At 53.4% G+C, this 21,734-nt stretch overlaps 1 protein-coding gene across 5 annotated transcripts; it reads left to right on the forward strand.

Moving 5' to 3' along the window:
• Positions 1-737: 737 nt before the first annotated feature.
• Positions 738-17,051, forward strand: SMIM3 (small integral membrane protein 3). 5 transcript variants are annotated; one of them, XM_047779081.1, is made up of 3 exons: positions 791-869; positions 4,107-4,599; positions 15,724-17,051. In XM_047779081.1, the coding sequence occupies exons 2-3, from the start codon at positions 4,527-4,529 to the stop codon at positions 15,915-15,917; spliced, it is 267 nt and encodes an 88-aa protein (XP_047635037.1). In that variant the 5' UTR covers positions 791-869; positions 4,107-4,526; the 3' UTR covers positions 15,918-17,051. The 5 variants fall into 5 exon arrangements, with proteins under 5 accessions (XP_047635041.1, XP_047635037.1, XP_047635038.1 ...); XM_047779082.1 differs by having other exon boundaries at positions 797-869; positions 4,275-4,599; XM_047779085.1 differs by lacking the exon at positions 4,107-4,599 and having other exon boundaries at positions 738-869.
• Positions 17,052-21,734: the final 4,683 nt, after the last annotated feature.

A 21,734-nucleotide genomic window follows, 5' to 3' on the forward strand; every position in this document is an offset into this window, starting at 1 on the left:
AGCAGGCACTGACCTGTGGAAACTGGGCTGGGGACTAGCAGGGCCTGGGAGGCCTCTCCCAGGCGGGCCTCCGATGGGCCTTCGACTGGGTCTTTTCACCGCCATCGCGAAACCAACGGGAGGCTTAGAAGAGGCGCGTTACAGCCAAGCAGCTGCAACTTCACGCGGGCCCTCAGGACAGGACGTGGAGGCAGGAGTCAGGGTCTGCAGAGAGTGCGCGCGGCCAGCAAGGCCAAGCCTCTGGAGAAGCATCCAGGGCCCCGGGCACCACCAAGCCGGAGCTTTGCGTGTGTCGGGCTCCTCCGTTTGAGCCTCCTTCCAAACCAAACTCCATCCTAACGAAAGGCCGGACTCTCCCACGTGCAGGGCTGCCTCTGGGAAGCATCGCAGAGGGCACACTTTAGGTCACCTCTCTCGGTCTGCTAACACAGGAAGGTGGGGACCCTGGACTGGGGCAGGGGTGGCTCCAGGGTCACCGGGCGAGCGCGTGAGGACCCGCCCGCCCGGGGATTCCAGGACTCGGTGTCTTCTTTCCGCCGGAGGCTCCTGCCCCCGCGGCCCGGGGGAGGGGGCGGGGAGGAGCCCAGCGGGGCTGGGCGGCCGGGCCGGCGTCCCGGTGGCGGTGCCTGGCGGCTGCGCCCTCCAGAGCCACCCGTGTGGAGCCGCGCGTCCCGGCCGCTGCGGGCGCTCCCTCCCGCCTCCGGCCCCAGGGGCCCGGCACGTTCCGGGCCGCGATCTCCGGTTTGCCGGCCGTCCCGCCGCCGGACCCGTGCCATCCCGGACCCGAGGACGCACTCCGGCCGCCGCCGCCGCCGCCCGCGGGAACTTTCCGCAGACCCGACACGAGCCCGCGGCGGTGCGGACCCAGGGTGAGTGGGGTCTTCGGGCGTCGCCGGCTTACGCGCTGCCGCTGCCCAGAGCCCTCCCAGCTGCCCTGCCTTCATCCCCTCTCCTTCCTCCTTTCCCCGCCTCCAGCGCTTGGGCATCTCGCTCTTCTCCCTCCGGCCGCCCCTGGGCTCCGGGGGCCTCCGGCGCTCGGTCTGGGGCCGCGGGGAAGCCGGAGCTCGGAGGACGGGGCTTCTCGCCGCGTCCCTGCTCGCGCCGTCGGCCTCTGCCGCCCCTCCGCTCTCCAGGGCAGCGGCCGGGCCCGGGGCCGGGCCACCGCGCCCCGCCGCGCGGGAGCAGCGTGTTATCTGTCCAACTTGGCAAAGCCTCGCGGGGAAGACCGCCAGGAGCTGGAGTCGGGGGGTGGGGGTGGGTCCAGCCTGGTCTGTCACCAGCAGTTTCTCCAACTGTGAAGACAAACAACCTTTGCCTACACATCAAATGGAAAAAGGCATCTGCCCAGAGTAGCCCGGAGCCAGGCCGCCCTTCCAGGCTCCCTCCTCCTCCTTCTGAGGACTTGGAGGTTTCAAAGGCCAGTCCTCTTGCACCCCTCGCTCCCTCCACAAGCCCCTTCCGGTTAGAGGTTGTCCCTCACCCTCGGCGCCTGGCTCCGCTTACTGAGCCCAAGAGGGAGCCGTTTGAACCATAAAAACCCCAACCCCGACGACTCTGGAGGTTGTTTTCGGATCGAGTGGCCAGGATGGGCTCTTGTTCGTTTGGATCCCCTGGTTCCTTCCTGATTCTTTCTCGTCCTGGTGGCGCCTGGGGGCGCTTCAGTCTCCCGTTTGTTTATATAGTCCCTTAGAGCTCTAGGCTGCAGGGCTGAGAGCCCTCAGTCCCTCAGGCATGGCAGAGGCCCCGGTCATCTGCTGGGATCCCTGGTCCCACACGGTAGGTAAGTGGGCTGCAGGCCTGAAGGAGGTGAGCGCCTGAATGGTGAGTTACCTTGAGGATTTCGCTAATGGACCCTGCCTTCCCTGCCAGCAAAATGAGGAGGTGGCGGCGGAACATTTGGGTGTCTGAGCTTGAGTGAGAAGTGCTTTTGGGGTCATTCAGGCCACCCAGCAATCCTCTGAGCACATGGGAGCCGGGCCAGCTGAGCATCAGGACATCATGTGCTTCCGTAGAAACAACCCAAAAAAAAAAAAAAAAAAGCAAGAAAACGTGCTTCTCAACTGCAGCCAGGGCCTCCTGTTCCCAGCTGTCTTGGGGTTTAGGGTTCTGAGTCACGCCGGCAAAGTTGCAAGTCATACCCTGTTAGCCACACTGACCTCTCAGAGCGTCAGCACTGCGGGCTCCGCTGCACAAAGGGTCTGGGGACTCCCCGCCTCTGGCCCAGCCCGAGAGTCACTGAGCTGCAGGGAGGTGTTTGGGATGTAGCACAAACCAGAGACTCCGCAGGCTGAGCGTGGGGCGCCAGGCCAAGGGGGTAAAGAGAAGCTACAGCCTCAGAGCTTCCCAGCCATATCCTGATCCTTCTAAGAAAAGTGCTCCAGCTTCCTCTCCAGGGATTAAACATACAAACACAAGAGCTACTTCCACGGAAAGAGGCTCCCGGCCTTGACTGGTCTTACACTGCCTCCACTAGCAGTGGTGTGAAAGACACACATGTGCACTTACACGCGAGCTGCTAGGAGCAAATGCTGGTGCTGCCGCATCCCGCTGCCCCCGCGCTGATGGGCTGGTGCCTGAATGATGCCATAACAAGCGCACCTGACACTGACTGAGCGCTCGCTCTTAGCCAGGCGTTATTCTAAGCATTTTACATGTATTAACTCATTTAGCCTTTACCACAGTCCTTTGAGGTAGGGACCATCATTGCACCCGTTTTATAGATGAGGAAACTGAGGTCTGGACCAAGTAAGTCACACAGGATCACACAGGGAGTGGCAGAGCTGCCATGTGAACCCAGGCCATGTGGCTGCAGGGCCTATGCTCTGAACCTCGCAGGATTTGAGGGGATCTGGGTTCAGATCTGGCCTCTGTCACCTACTTAGTGACCTGATGGCGTTCGATGAGAATTTGCCAGCCACTGAACTAGTGAATCACCAGGGTCCCTAGCACCTTCCAGCTCAAAGGAAACCAGCGAGGATGGAGCAGAGCCAGGAAGAGGCTAAGCCTTAGGGAGTCTGGAAGGGCAGCAGACCAGAAGCACAGGTGTCTGGTATATTAAACAACAGACAGACTCAGTGGCTAAATCGTGTCCTCTCAACGGCTTAGTTGAGTAGAGATGCAGCTTCCTTACTTTTGCTGAGTTGGCCTCTGGTTGGCAGATTGGGCACATGGATTGCTGGTGACACGCTACGCAGGACCAGGGAAAAAGAAATGGAGGGGGGAGGAGAGGCAGAGAGAGTGGAACTCGGCTCCCAAATCAGATCCCGTTAATGACGACACACATCTGGACACACGTCACTCGTCCTAATTCCCCGCCCCAGGCTGACACGGCTCATCAGGACGCCTGGAGGGACCTCCTCAAGAAGGGGGATCCGTCTTGACTCAGGGCTCTGGGCAGCCTCTGCTGACGGCTGCCCCTGTCCAGCCCTCCCGGAGTCCCCGCTTCGTCCCTCTTGGGTATGGCCAAGGACTAATGGACCCCAACAGGGGACTTTCCCTTTGAGTGCCCTGGGTGGCATCTTAGGAGACACCCTGGAGCCTTTTAAAGATTAATTTTCTCTTTCCCTCACTCTCTTCTGTGTTTTCTTTAACGGTTTGCAACCCAGCACCATCTGGAGGTGGGGCAGGGCCCTGGAGAGGTAGGGCGTCAGAAGGGCAGAGTCCGTGTTTGAGAGCTGGCGGCTCCTGAGAGGCCCCCTTGCCCATGCTCCCGGGCTGGCGCATGGGAAGCCGAAGCCCACCTGGAAAGAGGGACTTGGGCTGGCACCAGGCCTTGGTTTCTAATGCCGTAACAAATGTCCACAAACTTAGTGGCTTTACAAATGATTACAGGTATTGTATTATGATTCCAGCCATCAGCAATCTAGCGCGGGTCTCCCTAGAATCGAAGCCAGGCGGCATCAGCTTAGGCTGCACATGTCTGTGGGGTCCTCAGGGGAGAAGTGGTTCCCTGCCTATTTGAGTTGCTGGCGGAACTCGGTTCGTGTGGTTGTAGGACCAAGGTCAGTTTTCCTGCCGGCTGCTGCGTTCCTTGGCTCATAGCCCCCTTCCTTCATCTTCAAAAGAAACAACAGTGAGTCACAGCCTTTCCTGTCATATTTCCCCAGCTCTTCTGCGTCCTCTTCACTTGAAGGACTCATGTGATGAGCCCGGCTCACCTGGATAACCCAGGCGATCGCCCATCTCAAAGTCCTTAACTGTGACCACATCTGCAAAGCCCCTGCGCCTCCCTCTCTCGGCTCCGCCCTGAGTCCTGCTTCCTGTCTCACATTCAGGACGTCTGTGAGGGCCGTTACTCTGCCCAGCACGCAGTGTGACGCCCACTGTGGGAGAGTGACTGGTTCTGGACCACAGAGCCGGGCAGGGGAGTGGCACCACGGTGATGCCCTTGCAGCTCCGTCACTGATGCTGCGACACCCCCGCCCCCCGACCGCCCGCCACATGGAGAGTCTCCTTTGTCAGCCCAGCAGCGGCAGGCGCTCAGTCACCGGCACACACCGATGATGGAGAGTAGAGGCTGACGCAGGATGCGGGGGATTCGGCCCAGGCTCTGTGGCTCCCTCTCGGCGTCTCAGACTCCGCGATTGGCCAGGTCACATGGTACGTGCAGTCTGGAACAGCTCTGGCTGCTTTCTGATCTCTGAAACATCCTGGTGTTTTTCCATTTTTCCACCCACAGAGGCGTAGAGAGACACTCAGGCAGGGAAGGCGTTTCTAGGCTGCTGGGAAGTTTTGAGGAGGCAGAAGCCAGTTGCGCTTCGAGGAGGACAGGGAGCTTCCTCAGGGACCTCGGGTCATTGCGGAAAGTCCTCTGATTGGACTTATTTCACATTTTTGATAGCTGTAGGCCCTTTCCTTCCTCTGCCCTCCTCTTTGGAACAAAGTCCCTGATGAAGGGGCTCCTTGTGAGCTGGGGAATGCTCACGGCCTACTAGTGCGTGATTCTGCTGCTGAGAGTAAAAGCGAGGCGGGGGCGGCCCACAGCGGACTTGGCACGAGAAACCCCTTCGCTTCCGCCGCCTCTCCGGCCTCTTCTGAGACCAGAGAAAGGAGGGTTCCTCCTCTGGGCAGCACCTCCTCCAGCCCCGCACCCACCTCGGGGCCCAGCTCCTGGGCACAGGGAGTCAAAACTCTGTTTGAACTCAGTGGCCCAAGCCGACAGCAGGAGGCAATCTCGGAGGACGAGGAGGCAGCGTCCTCTGCCCGGTACGCTCGGGGTTGGGAGGGACAGGGCCATAACCTCCACGCGTGCACAGAGGTCGGGTCAGAGGAGGCCGCTTTATCCTCGAGGTGAGGTTCCGACTTTAGGGTCCTCAGACTTCTGCGGGGGTGAGGAGCCTCTCCGGACCTCCCCCACCACTAAGTTCCAGGAGCCAAGCTCAAATCCAAAGTTCCCCCGTCTGGGAGTCTGGGGTTAGCAGATGCAGACGGTTGCCTTGGGAGCGGATAAGCAGTGAGGTCCTGCTGTACAGCACGGGGCACTGCATCCAGTCACTCGGGATGGAACGTGATGCAGGATGAAGTGAGAAACAGAATGGACACATATGTGCGACTGGGTCACTTTGCTGGACAGCAGAAACTGACAGAACACTGTAAACCAACTGTCACAGAGAAATAAAAATCTGTCAAAGATCAGTGGGGTCCCCCAGTCCGTCCCTGCTCATTTCTTCGTGAAGCTAATGGCCACGGGGCACTTAGTCGGTGCCAAGACCCGTGACGGACGCTCAGGGAACAGCAGTGAGCAGGGAGGACGCCTTGTCCTTGCGCTGGAGTGGGCAGAGAGGGCCACCGGAAACAAGCAAGCAAACAAAAAAGCTCGGTTTCGATGGCGGAGGATGCATGAGGAAAAGACGTCAAGGCCGAGGTGGAGGCTGGCTGGTGGGCGCGGGCGGGAGTTTACCCGGGCGGGTCTGTAAAGGCTTTTCCAAAGAGCGGCCGTGGAAGGTGCCATCAGGGCTACTGCGGCCCCGGATGCTGCAGGCAGATCTGGGGGAGGAACATTCTGAGAGAGAGGAGCGCAAAGGTCTTGAAGTGGGACCCGCCCCTGGGACGGAGGTCATCAGGTGCCCCAGCCTACGGGGTGGCCACTGGGGTCCCTTTTTGTACCTTGAGCTGCCCTCTCTGTCTGGCCTTCGTGCTCCATTCTTTTCTGACAACCTCGCCGGCGCTTTCTGAGCCTAGAGCCTTAGGAAGAGGTGCCGTAAACGGGGCCATGCCCGTGAACCCCCGAGCCTGCTGCCTGTGGACCATCGCCTCCTTACTCACACTCTGCAAGGTGCTTCAAGAGACAGCCCTTCCTCGGTGGCTCAGAGCTGGGTCCGGCTGCCTCCTCCCTGCCTCCACGTCCCCCGCTCAGAGCTCTGGCAGTGCGGGCCTAAGGCCACGCCTGCAGGAAGCCAGCAGCCTTTATCAGCCTTTTCTCCCAATCTGGCGTAACTAAGCTTGCCTGCCACCAGAAGTCGTTTCTTTTATTGCATTCTTCCTCCAAGAACTCCCTGGTGGTAAGACCGGTTAGATAACCACTGGCAGTCTCTGGAAAGTTAACTGTTAGCTGCAGCTCAGATGTGGCGAGTGTGCATGTCTGGGGGAGATCAGAGGATGTTTGTTTATGCAGCTATCACTGCGGTTTCTTGGGTCAGACGCAGAGCGGTCCTGGTGCCCAAACAAATGGTGGGGCCTCTGAACTTTGCGTGACTGGCGGAGCTATGCTGCGTTCACTAGATCCGGAACAGTAACATTTATGAAGCTGCTACTGTGTGCCAGGCATTGAACTCAGGGGTTCTAAGTAACTGCTTTGTGTGCATGCTCATTTAACTTCCATGGTATCCCAGTGAAGAGGTTACTCTATGAGCGATCACGCGTCCCATGTCACAAACGAAACTGGAGCTTTAAATGCTTAAGCTTCTTAGAAACAGACTCATAGACTTCGAAAACAAGCTTTCGGTCACCAAAGGGGAAAGGCTGGCGGGTGAGGCACGGATTGGGGGTTTGGGACTGGCACATGCACACTGTGCTACATGGAACATGTGGCCAGCAGGGACCTGCCACATGGCACCAGCAACTCTAATCAACATCCATGGTGACCCATAGGGGAAAGAATCTGAAAGAATGGCTGTGTGTGTATGTATAGCTGACTCACTTTCTTGTACAGCAGAAATGAATACAACACTGTAAATCAACCACCACACAACTTTTAAAAATGAAAAAAAAAAAAAGGGCTAAGCTTCTTACCAAAGCCACCAAGACAACCTACGCTTCCAACACACCAAGGACCTCTTGGCCTCTGGGCTCTGCTGATGGTGTCTCCTCTAATAATTTCTTCCTTTTGAACCGCTGCGTATCGCCAAAGCTCGTATCAAAGGCCCTCTTTTTGGGGTAAAACCTTCTAGGTAGAAAGCAAAGGGTTGAGGATTAGAATTGGAGCGTGTGCTGTTTTCCACGCTCTGTACACATGACCTCACTTTGGCCTCACGATGTGGTGATGCTGCGTGGCTTTCGGTGCCTCTGTTTTAGAGATGCGAAGACTGAGGTTTAGAGCGTTTCAAGAACCTGTCCAGAGTCACACTTCGAAGCGGGGAAAGCGGGATTCGAACTGAGTTCTTGCCTACTCCTCCCCCTTTGTGGTCAGCCCCTCCAGGCACTTCTCCGCCTGGTGTCTCATTGCCACTGCAGGTAAGGCCTTTTCCTCCAGAGAGCCTGAGCTCCTTCAGGGCAGACACGGTGTGTAGCTGTCTCCACACCCACTCCCCAGTGGCAATCACGGTGCCATAAATGTTTATGGAATCAGGCTGAATTGCTAGTCCACCAGTTTCATAGTCGGACTAGAGGAAGCGGTCAGATTAATCAATCCTGCTGTGGGTTGATTTTTTTTTTTTTTGTCTTTTTGCTATTTCTTGGGCCGCTCCCGCGGCATATGAAGATTCCCAGGCTAGGGGTCCAATTGGAGCTGTAGCCACCGGCCTACACCAGAGCCAGCAACGCGGGATCCAAGCCACCTCTGCAACCTACACCACAGCTCATGGCAACGCCGGATTGTTAACCCACTGAGCAAGGGCAGGGACCGAACCCGCAACCTTATGGTTCCTAGTCGGATTCGTTAACCACTGCGCCACGACGGGAACTCCTGTGGGTTGATTTTTTAAAAATCATGAATATGGATTAAGCATCTATCATTTTTGTTGATGAAATGAAGACATAGTCCAAGTGAGGGCATCCCCATGTTTCCTGTAAACATATACATATTTATATTTTGTTTTTACTTTTATGTGTACTCTGATACTCTTTGTTAGTGTGGGTTTAAATCCACTATCTTTTTTTTTTTTTTTGGCCATGCCTATAGGATGTGGAAGTTCCTGAGCCTGCGCCACAGCAGTAAGCAACCCACAGCAGCAGCAGTGCTGGATCCTAGCCTGCTGAGCCACCAGGGAACTCCCTAAATCTACTGTCTTTTTATGTGGTTTCTGTTTGCCCCACTGGTTCCATTTCCCCGCCTCCTTTCCCTGTTTTCTCTGGAAATTACGTGCCCTTTCACTACTTTTAAATGGCTGGAGATTGCAGTATACGTCTTGGATTTAACAAAGTCCAGTGTTACTTAGTTCTTTCGCCCTTTCTCAGACAATGCCAGAAAATCAGAGCACTTTAATTCTGTTTCTTCTGCTATTTATTTACTGTTTTTAAATATTTAAATTCTGTATTTTTGCCTGACATTTTTTTCATCTTAATTCTTGTCCGTTATTTTTGTTCACTTTAAAGATAGTCCACTTTCGAGACGCCATTGTTTCTGTTGAGAAGTTAGCTGTCAGTCTAAGTGGTCTTCGTTTGAAGATAGTTTTTTTTTTTTCTCTTATCTTTGGTTTTCAAAAGATTTACTATTATGTACCTGACTATGGATTTTCACTTTATTTATCTCACTAGGATTTCGTAGGGCTTCTTTAGTTTGTGAATTGATGTCTTTCATCAGCTTTGGAAAATTCTCAGTTACTTCTTATTCTAGTGATTGCTGCCCCATTCTGTCTTCTTTCTTTCTGGGGTGCCGGTTGTTGCATGTCGCATCGTGCCACTGTTTCCTCTATGTCCCTATCCAGTTGTTCGTACTGTCATCCTTTTATTTCTCTCTGCTTCATTCTAACTTTTTTTCTCTTGGATTAATACTCCAATTCACTAATTCTTTTTTCAACTATATTTAATGTGCTGTTAGACCATGCACTGAATTTTTAACGCCAATTGTCATATTCTTCAGTTCTAGAATGTCTATCTGGTTCTTTTAAAAACATCTTTTGTGGGAGTTTCCATTGCAGCACAGTGGAAACGAATCCAACTAGGAACCATGAGGTTGTAGTTCGCTCAGTGGGTTGAGGATCTGGCATTGCCACGAGCTCTGGTGTAGGTTGCAAACCAGCTTGGATCTGGTGTTGCTGTGGCTGTGGTGTCGGCCAGCAGCTGAAGCTCCAATTGGACCCCTAGCCTGGCAATCTCCATATGCTGCTGGTGCGGCCCTAAAAAAGCAAAAAACAACAACAAAACCAAATCTTCTGTGTTTTCTTATAGTTTCCAGTTCTCTCTCAAAATTCTCCATCTTTTTTTTTTTTTTTCCTCTTTTAACGTGTTAATCAAGGCGACTTAAAGTGTGTGTCCATCTGGCCACTCTGACGTCTGGATCCCCTCTAAATCTTTTTCTACTGTCTGTTGTTTCGGATGGTTTCATTCTTGTCATCTTGCTGTTTTTCCACTGCTGCTTGCTTTTGGTTATGATTGGACATTATATTTGAATGAAAAAATTGAAATATGACTAAAAGTTTGAGATGTGATGCTGTTGCCTTCAGAGAAGATGTAGGTAGCTCCTGCCGGGCACCTGGAGTCACTGGCGATCTGGAGCAAACTTATTTCAATTTCAGGGTCTGTGATGATTCACGGCTGGGGCCCAGCCTCTGGGACTGGTATGCTTCCAGTTCATGCTTAGCACTAAGGACGCTCTTTGACGTCCAAACTCAAAAATGTGGGGGTTTGACTGTGTCCTGGCAGACTTGTACTCCGAGTCTATCAGAAACACTGCTAAGCCTCCATCCTCCACTAGCCTCTAAGGGAAATGCTGCCTCAGTGCCAGGCTCCCCTCCCTGGATTTCTGTCTCCTAGATCTTAGTCTGGGGATTCTTCAGCGTTTTACTTCTTAGTGCCTTTGGGGCGATCATTTGGGGTTTAGTTTTTAGCCGCGTCCTCCACAGGAGATGGTCAAAATGATTCAGTTTGCCGTTACCAGAAGCCAAAGTCTGGACTTGGTAGACTGCGTCTCTCTCTCTCTCTTTACTGAGGTGTAATGGGCACATAACCTTATGCTCATTTCAGGTGTCCAACGCAGTGACTCAGTATTTGTATTTGTTGCAAAATGAGCACCACAACAGGCCCTGTTATCATCCGTAACAAAGTTATGTGTTTTTCTTGTGAAGAGAAACCTCTGATCTGCCCAGCACCCTTCAGCCATGCAGTCCAGTAGGTGGTCCCCATGCTCCACCTTAGAGCCCCCCGACCTACCTTGTTACTGGAGGTTTGGCCCCCTTGACCCCGTAGCCCATGCTGCCCACTCCCGGACCCTCCTTCCCCTCTGGTGACCACCCTCTGTTCTCAGTACCTATTGGCTTGGCTTGGTTTGGTTTGACTTGTTCACTTGTTTTGTTTTTCGTCTTCCACACACAAGGGAACGTCTGTGCTACTTGTCTTGATCTGGCTTGTTTCACTGAGCAAAACGCCCTCAAGGTCCTTCTGTGTTTTCACAAATGGCAGAATGTCATTCTCTTCACGGCTGAGTAGGATTCTGCTGCACACACCCCTTCTTTGTTCACTGAGCCACGGAGGGATACTTAGGTTATTTTCGTATCTCGGCGTTGAAATGCTGCAGTGAACACAGGGCTGCATGTGTCTTTTCAAATTCGTGTTTTTGTTTTTTTAGGACAAAGACCCGGAAGAAGAATTGCTGGGTCACAGGGTAGTTCTGTTTGCAATTTTCTGAGGAAATTCCACACTGCTTTCCACAGTGGCTGCACCAGTTTATATGCCCATCAACAGGGTACAAGGGTTCCCTTTGCTCCACATCCTGGCCACTACTTATTTCTTATCTCTCCCTCCCTTCCTTCCTTTCTTTTTTCTTTTCTTTTCCTTTTCTTTCCTTCCCTTCTTTCTTCCTTTCTTCCTTTCTTCCTTTCTTTCTTTCTTTCTTTCTTTCTTTCTTTCTTTCTTTCTTTCTTTCTTTCTTTCTTTCTTTCTTTCTTTCTTTCTTTCCTTCCTTCCTTCCTTCCTTCCTTCCTTCCTTCCTTCCTTCCTTGCCACACCTGTAGCATATGGAATTTCCTGGACTAGGGGTCAAACTGGAGCTGCAGCTGCAGCCTACACCATACCTACGGCCTCATAGGATCCAAGCCACATCTGCAACCTATGCTGCAGCTTGGGGCAACTCCAGATCCTTAACCCACTGAGCAAGGCCAGGGATTGAACCCACATCCTCAGAGAGACAGTGTTGAGTCCTTAACCCGCTAAGCCACAACAAGTACTCCTGTTTCTTATCTTTTTTTTTTTTTTTTTTTTTTTTTTTTAGGGCTGCACCTGCAGCATACGGAAGTTCCCAGGTTAGGACGAATAGGAGCCACAGCTGCTGGCCTACACCACAGCCATAGCAATGCCAGATCCGAGCCCCGTGTGTTGCCTACATGACAGCTCAGGGCAATGCTGGATCCTTAACCCATTGAGCCAGGCAAGGGATCGGACCTGCATCCTCATGGATACTAGTCGGATTCATTACAACCTCCTCAGGATGATTTTAACGTAGTTTCTTAGACAAACTTCTACAGAACATATGTTAAAGTTTATTATTCATTAATGAGGTAACCAGCAGATAAAGTATGCCAGTATGACAAGAATTGGGGCCTGACGGCTGTCCTAACCTCCCACGGTCATAAAAACATCGTATTTCTTATCAGTAACAAGGTTAAATTTGTGACATGAATGGCTTGTACCGTATTCCAACAGGACCCATTAACCAGAAATCACAAGTAATAACCCTGCAAAGCAAACAATAAGCTGATTGTTCTATAGCTTGTTATTAATTCGCTGGGCAGAGGAACAGAGTTTGATGCTCTCACAAGGAGCCCGTCACCCAGATGCCAGATGGAGGTCAAACGGAGGTCAGGGGCCGCAGCTTCCAGTTCTGCTTTTTCTCTCGGCCGGATTCTCCCAAGGCTCCGTGATCGGTGCTGGACACGTGGCTTGAGCGGCACTCACGTGGGGGAAATTTTCCCTTTCGCCGCGGAGCGAGGTGGACGTGACTGGAACCTCTGCTCCCCGGGAAGGAGCAGCCTCGGAGCACACATCCGAGGACCTGGACGGGTGGCCCCCTGGTGCTTGGCGACGGCGGCTGGCCCGCGAGGCCTGGGACAGCCGCTGCCGGGGGCCCTGGGAGAGCATCACAGCGGATGGTTTTCAGCCTGTGTTTTGCGGAGCTGAGCAGCTGTGCTGTAGGAAGCGAGGCTGTGCTAAGTGGGGACACCAGGAAGACAGCTGGGACAGGTGACGACCCCAGATTTCCTCAGTCAGAAGGAAAAAGAGTCTTGAATGGCACCGTGACACGTCCATTTGGGGGCTGCGGTTCGGTGCTGCTCTGAGTTTGAACCGAAAGAATGAAGGCGCCGGGGCCCCTGTGCTGGGTCCTCAGGCCGCCTTCGAGACTGACTTCAGCTGGATCTGTCCTTGTGACCAGGCCTTTAAACAACCTCCGGTGTGAGACGAACGGTGGGCGGTCTGGAGCCCACGGTCCAGGCCGAGCTTTACTTATGCATCTGCTTGTCCGGTTTTGTTTCCGTCTGGGCCAGTGGCCTGGTCCGACTGATGTCCCCGAGTGGTCATTCTGGAGGGGGCTGGGCTTGAAGACGGGGGCGACCTTTGGCCCCCGTTTGCCACCTGTCAAACGGGGCTAGTTCTGGCTTCACTGTTCCATGGCTTGACTGTGGATGAGCCCGGGGCCTGACTGCTGGTAAATGACAGGGTTGCCTTCTGAAAGCCAGCCAGGGGGATTATGTATTCCTAGCAGTGGAGCCACAGAGGCGGTTTCATGTTAATGGGTTTACGGAAAGGGCTTTTGTGGGGTTCTTTCTGGCCCTGGCGAGCTAGCTATTGATGTAATCAGGAGACCACAAAGCCTGACTTCCCCGCCCCCGTCAGCCTGCGTCCCCTGTGACTCATGCTTCCGTGCCTGAGGCCTTGGAGAAAGTGACCAAGTTTCCGGGGCTGAGCCCCCGCCCCCCACCGCCCGATAATCCTGTGACCCCGGGGGTCCTTCGGGTCACAGAGAAACAGAGGAAGAGGCCCCTTCCCCTCCTCTCTTGAGTCAGATTCGCTGAGTCTGTAGTGGGGCCTAGAACCGCACTTTGTAAGGAGGTGACTCTCAGCACAGCATGTGGCGTCTGGTGACCACGCATCTGCTCTCCCCCTTTATTTCTGATTTGGCTTCGAAACTGTATGTGTGCGCATTTAGTCTTTTTTAATATAGAGAAGTATAAAGAAAAACAGAACAAAAAGCCCATTTTTCCCATCAACTGGTTGACTTCAAAAAACTAAGACATGCTCATGTTCAGAAAACTCAAGCATATAAAAAAAATGAAGACTGAAAACCAAAACCTTCTCCCGCTCCTAGTCCAGCTCCCACAGGTGAGCTCATCAATTAACACTTTCCTCGGCTCCTGCTCATAAACGACTTCCCGTTTATGCGTTTCTTCACCCACCTACCCACTTGATGTGACCACACCTGAACCAAAGGGCTCAGCCTGTACTTGCTTTGCTGCACTGTGTTTATTTTTCCCACTCCCACTATTTTGGAGTTCACCGCCGATCGTCATTCTTTTAATACTAACTATTAAGTCAGCTAATGTTCGGAACACAAGCCCTTACTGTCTGTTAGAGAAATGGGTGACACCTGCGGCGTGGCGTACTCCATTCCATGCACACACTATCCCATGTTTCGGCGGGTCTGTGTTGGTGCTGGAGCCAACAGTGCACAAACAAGCACCCCTGCGGTACCCCCTGCAGACTGTGCCTCGGGTATGGGAGCCAGGAAATGTGCCACGCTGGACGTGGCACCAAAGGCACTAAAATGAAAAGTTACTGACTGAGGCAAAAGCAGGAAACAGGACAGGAACTGGGCATTTGGCCGGGGACCTAGACTCCCAGAATGACAGATCTTAGCTTTGGAAGGAGCCACGGAGGAGTGTGCAGTCCAGCCTCCTGGCTTCCGGGCAGGGAGGCTGTTACACCTGGGGTACCCTGGGGAGCCACGGGGAGCTCACTAGGAAAGGGGGTGTCTGGCGGCTGTGGGGTCCTTAACAGTTTGGACAGGACTTTTGAGAAGTGACACCTCTCAGACACGGTGCAAACTACCATCGCAGGACAGCTTACAGTGTAGCATTAATCAGACCACGACCCCCTTGGAGATGCTGTGTTTCGTGGCCATGAGGCAGCAAGCCCTGCAAGCACGTGGACCGGGCACAACAAGGGAGCATGGCGTCAGCCCAGACGCCGCCAGACTCGGAGGAGCTGTGCCCTGCCTCACAGCGGCACGTGCCCCCAGGACATAACTGGCTAAGAGGGAAATGCACATTTTTTCTTTGGACCTTTATGTGTTAGTTTTTCAAACAGCTACTAACTTGTTGGGACATACATGCTTATTAAACCTAATGACGTAATAAATGAAACTGCTAGATAGTTCTTTCCGCCTGGAGTGCCGTGAAAAAAGTTCTGAGACACCAAGGGAGCTGGGCATCATAAAAGTTTGGGAACAATCCATGTGTATCTTTATCCATCAGAAGTCTTTTAGCTGCCAGTGAGAGAAACCAAACTGACACTGGCCTCAGCGAAGCCAGAAGGGCAGTCGCCTCTGTTCCTGGAATGTCCAGGCTGCAGATGGCATCAGACTGGCTGCGTTCGGCGCTCACACGAGGGTGTCAGCGCTCTAATTCTCTTTCCGTCTTTGGGGCAGGCTCTCCCAGGTGGGCGGGGCAGCCCCACACCCACCCTCTCCAGGCCTTCTTCCTTTCGGTTTAGCAGTCCCAGCAGAAAGAGCCATCTCTCCCAACGCCGGTGCGTAAAAGCCCCGGGAGGACTCTGGCTGACCTGGCCTGGGTCTCCTGCCTGTCTGGGAACGGAGGCTAAGGAGACTTCCAACGGCCAAGCCTAGGTCACACGGCCCTCCCTGTGCTCGGGTGAGGTAAGGGAGGTTCTCCAGCAAAGAGGAGATCCTGTCACCAGGAGGATGGGAGAACAGCTGCAGGACCAAAACCAAGGAATTCCCATTTTACAGACGCTGTGATAGTTGAACAGTTAAGCACGGAGGCTCTGGCTTCCCTTCCTTGGGCAAAACACTCCATCTCCATCTTTTAAAGTCTTAGAACCCTCCTCTCTAAAATGGACACAACTGTAGATAAAGGCCAAGAAACAAAAACCCTGACCACGGCCGCCCCTGTTGGCGGCTGAAGTGAGGGCTGAGTGGGCACAGGTGCTTAGCCCAGGGCCTGGCACGTAGGAAGCCCTCAGTAAATGAGGCCGTTATAACTGTTAATCCAGCAACCTTGACCAGTACCCAGCTGCTAAATGACCCACCTTCTGACTCCTGGGGCAGGTTTCCGTCCAGCCAGGGCACAGGTGGCAGAGGGCCCAGCGCGGTGACGTCCTCTTTGCTGTGTGTTGCAGAGCGAAGCAGCATGGACGCCGTCAGCCAGGTCCCCGTGGAAGTGGCGCTCCCCAAGCACATCCTGGACGTCTGGGTCATTGTCCTCATCATCCTGGCCACCATCGTCGTCATGACCTCCTTGCTGCTGTGCCCGGCCACGGCCGTCATCCTCTACCGCATGCGGACTCATCCTGTGCTCAGTGGGGCCGCCTGAGGCCTCGCGAGCGGGGAGGTGAGGGATGAGGCCGGCACCCCTGCCCCCGGCCCCGTCCCTTTCTCAGAAAAGCAAAGGAGGGACTTGGGAACGTGGACTCTGCAGCTTGATGTGTGAGGGGATCGGAGTTCTGCTTCGGATTCTGCCACCGGCCAGCGCTGGGAATTCAGTCAAGTGACCTAATGCCGCGAGTTCCTGGTTCCTCGTCGTCCGGGGGGATCACGATCCTGCCCATCCTACCTCATGGGGCTGCGAGAACCGGTGACCTAGGGGAGGTGACCACTGTTAGCGAGCAGGTGCAGGTGTTGCTGCTGAAAGCTGGGCGCTTTGGAGAACCCAGGACCCGGACGGCCGGTGAGGCCAAGGGGGAGGGGGAGACGCGGGGGCAAAGCAGCCTCTGCCAGGGCGCCTCAGGAGAAACCCAGCAAAGGCATCCTGTCCTCACGCCAAGGGACCAACAACAGTGGCTCAGGGTTATTTTCCTTGAGGTGCCACTCCCTCGAGGTCGCTAATTTGGGAGGGAATTGAGCATGGCATGGGGAGGGAGATGGGTGGGTCTTCCCAGAACCTTCTCTGCATCAGAATCTGTGCCCCTGTGCTGTCTGGGAGGGGCCCCCATTTCTTGGCGGTGCGGAGGGACCTGGGGGCGATAGGCTACCTTCTGCACGGGCATCCCATGGCTTGGACACTCAGGCACTGTTGGCAGAGGCAGGGTGGCTGAGTTCCCTGGCCAGCTCTCAGCATCTCCAGCCTCTGCCCCCCGCCCACCCGTGCCCCCGTGCCCCTGCTCCTGCTATAACTAGCTTCACCGCATGTGTATCCCCCCTCCTGCCCTCCCCCCAGCGCTGCAACCATTCCAAGGTACAGACTTATATGTTAAAAGATGTTCCTGGCACTTCTGGAACTGACTCAAACAACAACGTTTGTTTTAAATGCTATGATTTATATTTATATGTAGAGAGATTTCTGGACCACTTAAGCTCTTTGAGCAAAATCAGAAGAATCTGGGGATTTGTTAAATTATGTAAGAAGATGGCACAGATATCAAGATATTATTGTGTAAAAACAATGCTTTTACTCTGATCTAATTTCATTGATGTACTCAACTAATTTCCAATAAAGTGCTAGAATGAGCGTGTCTGAAGCCTTTCTTTAAAGAGCACCTCTGGAGTTCCCATCGTGGCGCAGTGGTTAGCGAATCCGACGAGGAACCATGAGGTTGCAGGTTCGATCCCTGGCCTTGCTCAGTGGGTTAAGCATCCGGTGTTGCCGTGAACTGTGGTGTAGGTCGCAGACACGGCTTGGATCCCGTGTTGCTGTGGCTGTGGTGTAGGCCGGTGGCTATAGCTCCCATCCGACCCCTAGCCTGGGAAGCTCCATATGCCGTGGGAGTGGCTCAAGAAAAGGCAAAAAGACAAAAAAAAAAAAAGAGCACCTCTTGGAGTTCCCGTTGTGGCTCAGTGGTTAACAAATCCGACGAGGAACCATGAGGTTGCGGATTCCATCCCTGGCCTCGTTCAGTGGGTTAAGGATCTAGGGTTGCTGTGAGCTGTGGTGTAGGTTGCAGACGAGGCTTCTATCCCGTGTGGCTGTGGCTGTGGTGTAAGCCAGAGGCTACAGCTCCGATTGGACCCCTAGCCTGGGAACCTCCATATGCCACAGGCGCGGCCCTAAAAAGACAATAAATAAGTAAATAAAAAGTAAGTAAATGAATAAATGACGAGCACCCCTTAAACTCAGGAAGAGAGTTCCACTGAACCTGTGGCCTTAGGAACGTGTCAACTGCAGGAGGAGAAAAATAGATGACTACCAAACCCACTTCCAGGGGGTGAGTTCAGCAAGCGGGCGACTCTTGTGCGGTTTACACAGTCACCGAACATGCAGGGAAGAGCTGAGCTGGAAATAAGATGCGGATTTGCTGGGCGGGCCTTTACGTTGGGTCTGAGGTGCTCTGCCTGTGGGCACTTTCGGGATGCGGCTGCTCCTTGGGAAAGATTTTACGGTCCTCTGTAAGTGGCATCACGGGCCAGGGCAGGAGCACCCAGGCAGGCGTACGGAGCGGGAGGAGCGAGGTGCTAACGCAACGTGGGGAAGCCTTAGAGGAGTGGAAGCGGGGAGGGACGAGGCGAGGAGGCCGGAGAGGTCATGTGACGTGGACGGCTGATGAGAAGGATGCACGTGCGCTCTGGGCGAGAAGGAGGGACGGAGTGGAGTGGAGGCAGTGGAAGCAGACGCCTGTCCAGGGACGGAACTAAGAATTAGAAGAGGGTTCAGAAAAAAATGGCCAAAGGAGAAGCATACATGATGCGATTCTGATTGGTTTGCTGGGTGTCTATTCCATTTTTTTTTTTTTTTTTAAGATGACATCCTAGGTGGCAGAGGCTGGAAAGTGAAAAACTGCTGAATATTGAAAATGCCCACCGTCCCAAATAAACTTCGGCCAGAGACTCAGACGTGGCTTAGGCTTTGCTCGTCGGAGGCACGCGCTGGAGGCTGGGTTTGGGAGACACTGCAAGGAGAGGTCATTCCTGGTGCTGGTGTGGCTCCAATTAAAAGCAGGGGACGGGGCGTCTGGACGTGGGGCCGAGGCCGAGCGTGCTGCCCAGCCTTCCAGAGCCGGATTCCTGGTCTGTAAGGTGGAGGGTGTCAGAAGGAAATGAGAAAACATGTCCACGGGTTTAGAGTGGGAAAAGGGTGAGACTGAGGCAGCCCACGAGATGGTGACCCAGCTCTTTTTGACACGGAGCAAGCCCTTAACTCCCAGAAGTTCCCAGAGCCAATCCTACCACAGTGCCAGCAGCTCAAGAGTTTATGTTCAGTTCTAGTTTCAGAGACTCTGGAGGAAACCCAGGGACCACCCAGTCCAGCCTCCCCTGTGATGAAGAAAAAGCCCCTCTTTAACAGTGGGGGGGCCACTTGTTGCCGCTTTGGTGGTTCCCGGTTAATTTAGGTGTAATTAACATACAGTGGCAGAGACTTCAGGTGTTCAGTTTGATGAGTCTGATAATTGTATAGGCCTGTGTAAATACCATCTGGGAAAAGACAGCAAACATTTCTTAGCACCCCAGAAAGTTCCTTGGGGCTACTTTCCGGGGAGTCTCCCTGCCGTCTCCCCAGCTGGCCACCTTTTTATTTCTATCACCATAGATTAGTTTGGTCTGGATTTCAAGTGGAATTACGTTGTAGATTCTCTTCTCTGTCCGGCTTCCGTCTTTGAGGTGTGCCCATGGTATTGCATGTACCGGTGGTTTGTTCTCTTCCATGTTGTGAGAAATGTTCTCTTGTGGGAACATGCTGTCATTTGTTAGCCGCATCACTGTTTATAGACAGTTAGGTTGGTTCCCACTGGGGGCTATTGTGAACTGGGCTGCTAACGTTTGAATCTTTTGCGAAGGCACTTTCTCTTGGATAAATGCCTGAGCGAAACTGTTTGGTCAAAGGGTAAGACGTAAATTTAATGGTATAGCCAGGTGCCAGACATACCTCCAAAGTGGCTGGTGCGTTTTAGCCTCCCACCAGCCACGCACGGGGGTCTCAGCTGAGTTGTGGCCTTGTCAGTGTTTGGTGTAATGAGACTTTTTATCGTGGCCATTGCGTTCTGTCCATCAGTGTCATCATTTTTGTGAAGTGACATCTCTTTGCGGTTTCAACGTGCATTTTTCTCTGTTGCTCGAAGATACTGAGCACTTCTTCTCAAGTTGATCAGTAAAAGTGTGAGGTTCTTTTCTGAAGTATCTGTTCAAGGCTTTTGCCTGTTTTTAAAAATTGGGCTTTTTGTTGATGTCTGGGGATTCTTTTTATAGTCTGTGCAAGTTCTTTGTTAGCTAAGTGTTTTGCAAATATTTTCTCTCCGCCTTGGCTGGTGGCTTTATCTTTTAACTTTTAAGTGGTGTTTGGATTGGTGGACAGCTCCAATTTCGATCAAGCCTAACTGAATAATTTTCCTTTTACGGTTTGTGCTTTTTGTGTTCTGTCCAAGAATTCTCTTCTGTCCCAAGGCTGTGAAGATATTCTGCTCTTTCCTCTTGCAAGGTTTTTGGTTATGACTTTCCCCTGAGGTCTGTGATCCATCTCAAATTGTATCTTGAAGTCAAGTTGTGTACATCTTCCAACTTCTTTTTCAAAACTGTTCTGGCTTTTCTACATCTTTTGCATTTTTACATAAAATTAGAAATCAACACATGAAAACACCCAGCCAGGATTTTGATGGGGATGACACTCGCCCCTGCTTTTCTCCCTGGTCCCTCTCATGGCGTGTGAGATGGGCAGGCCCCTCTGCCTCCAGCAACAGAATCCTGGATTCTGTAGAGATGGGGGCCTGGCGATTGGGGGCTTTCGTCGTTTTGTGTCAGTGGAGAACGTTTTCATAGAATGGAAATTGTTTAAGCAACATCCACACAAGGCCTATCTTGTTTATAAGCAAGTGCCTCTCTCTGGTATTGTGTTTGAATGGGCTGGTTTTCTTCACTGTGCTTGGGGACCCAAGGAAACACGCTGCCCCCACCCTGTCATCTCTAAGTGTCCATAGATGTCTCTGTATCAAATTAAACCTGCAGACTGAAGACAAAAACCGGCCCGTGCCCAGCCTGGTCTTCTCCCAGGGCTCTCTTCTGAGCTTAGGACCTAAACCCGGGGGACATCTGTGCCTCCCTGAGCCCAGCACTGGAGGGGCTTCAGGCAGTCCCTGCTGTTCAAAGTCTGGGCCTGAGGGCAGCGAGTTCTGCAGCAGGAAGCTGCTGGAGCTTTTCTGCAAAAGGCCCCAAAGTCCAAGCCACTCCTTATTCCTCCGCCTGTGGAGGTGGGGGGACCTGCTTCTCTTTTCGCTGGCTGTGTCCCGGCACTTTGGACCAGAGCGGCTGCCCGCAAAGTGGCTGCTGTTGCGCTGTCTCCCTGAGCCTGTGCGCTCAGCTCAGCGACCTGCGTCCTTCACTCCCAGGTCACAAAGGACTGCAGGGGTCAATGCTGTCCTTGTCTCGGGACAGGGAAGCGAAGGGACTCCTGCATGATGACCTGGGGAAAGTGGCCTTTCCTGAGTCCCCGAACATGCGAGCTTTCAGATACTGAGTCTGCTGCGGCGGGGGCACTCAGAGGAAGGCCCCGGACCAGCCCCTGAACGAAGCAGAGCTGATGAAGGGACGGCTTCGGCCAGGCCTGCAGCCAGGACTGATGTTTCTTGGATCGCATGAGGCTACGTGGTGAATTCTGTGGATAATCACGCAACACAGAGAGCTCTTAAGGCAGCACGTTCCCCAGATGTGACCAGACGGGACCGTCCGGCCCCTCACAGGAGGGTGGGGTGGGGGCTCGCAGCCCTGTGACACGGAGGTGGCTCTTAAAATAGAGACAATTCAACTGCAGCTGGCCTCCCAGATGGTAGCGGCTGAGGGGAACCACCACAGTGTCCACCTCTGAGAGAGGATGGGATGCAGGCATCTGTCGATCTAAAATAAAAGCGATGGTACGAATAGGACGAGACTCTAGAGGGCGCCTGTGAACATGCTTCACGAGACAGTCACATAAGAGGATTTAGGAGAACGACTTGCATGGAGTCCCTGTGCCAGCATCCGCGGTTTTCTCTGCCACACCCGACCCGTCCTTTTCCAGGAGCTCAGACAGGTCCGGCTGTATTATTATTTGGTTCGGTCACTGCAGACAAAGAATACTTTGCTGTTTGTCGGTTGTCTTCATCAAAGGAAGCACCCCAGGGGAGCAATTTTGGTTGCAATGTTAAAACAGAAGTCGCCGGATCAAAAGTAGAAGAAGGAAGTTTCAGAATTGATTTTGATCTTGCCTCGTGAAGCACAGTCCCCTCGCCCC

Source organism: Phacochoerus africanus, chromosome 4 (assembly GCF_016906955.1).
Source record: "Phacochoerus africanus isolate WHEZ1 chromosome 4, ROS_Pafr_v1, whole genome shotgun sequence".
NCBI classification, from domain to species: domain Eukaryota; kingdom Metazoa; phylum Chordata; class Mammalia; order Artiodactyla; family Suidae; genus Phacochoerus; species Phacochoerus africanus.

Bases quoted from the DNA above. Each gene is read 5' to 3' on its own strand.
- SMIM3 (XM_047779081.1), top strand. From the start codon at position 4,527: ATGCGGGGGATTCGGCCCAGGCTCTGTGGCTCCCTCTCGGCGTCTCAG. The intron at 4,600-15,723 runs GTACGTGCAGTC...TGTGTGTTGCAG, and splicing joins GCGATTGGCCAGGTCACATG to AGCGAAGCAGCATGGACGCC.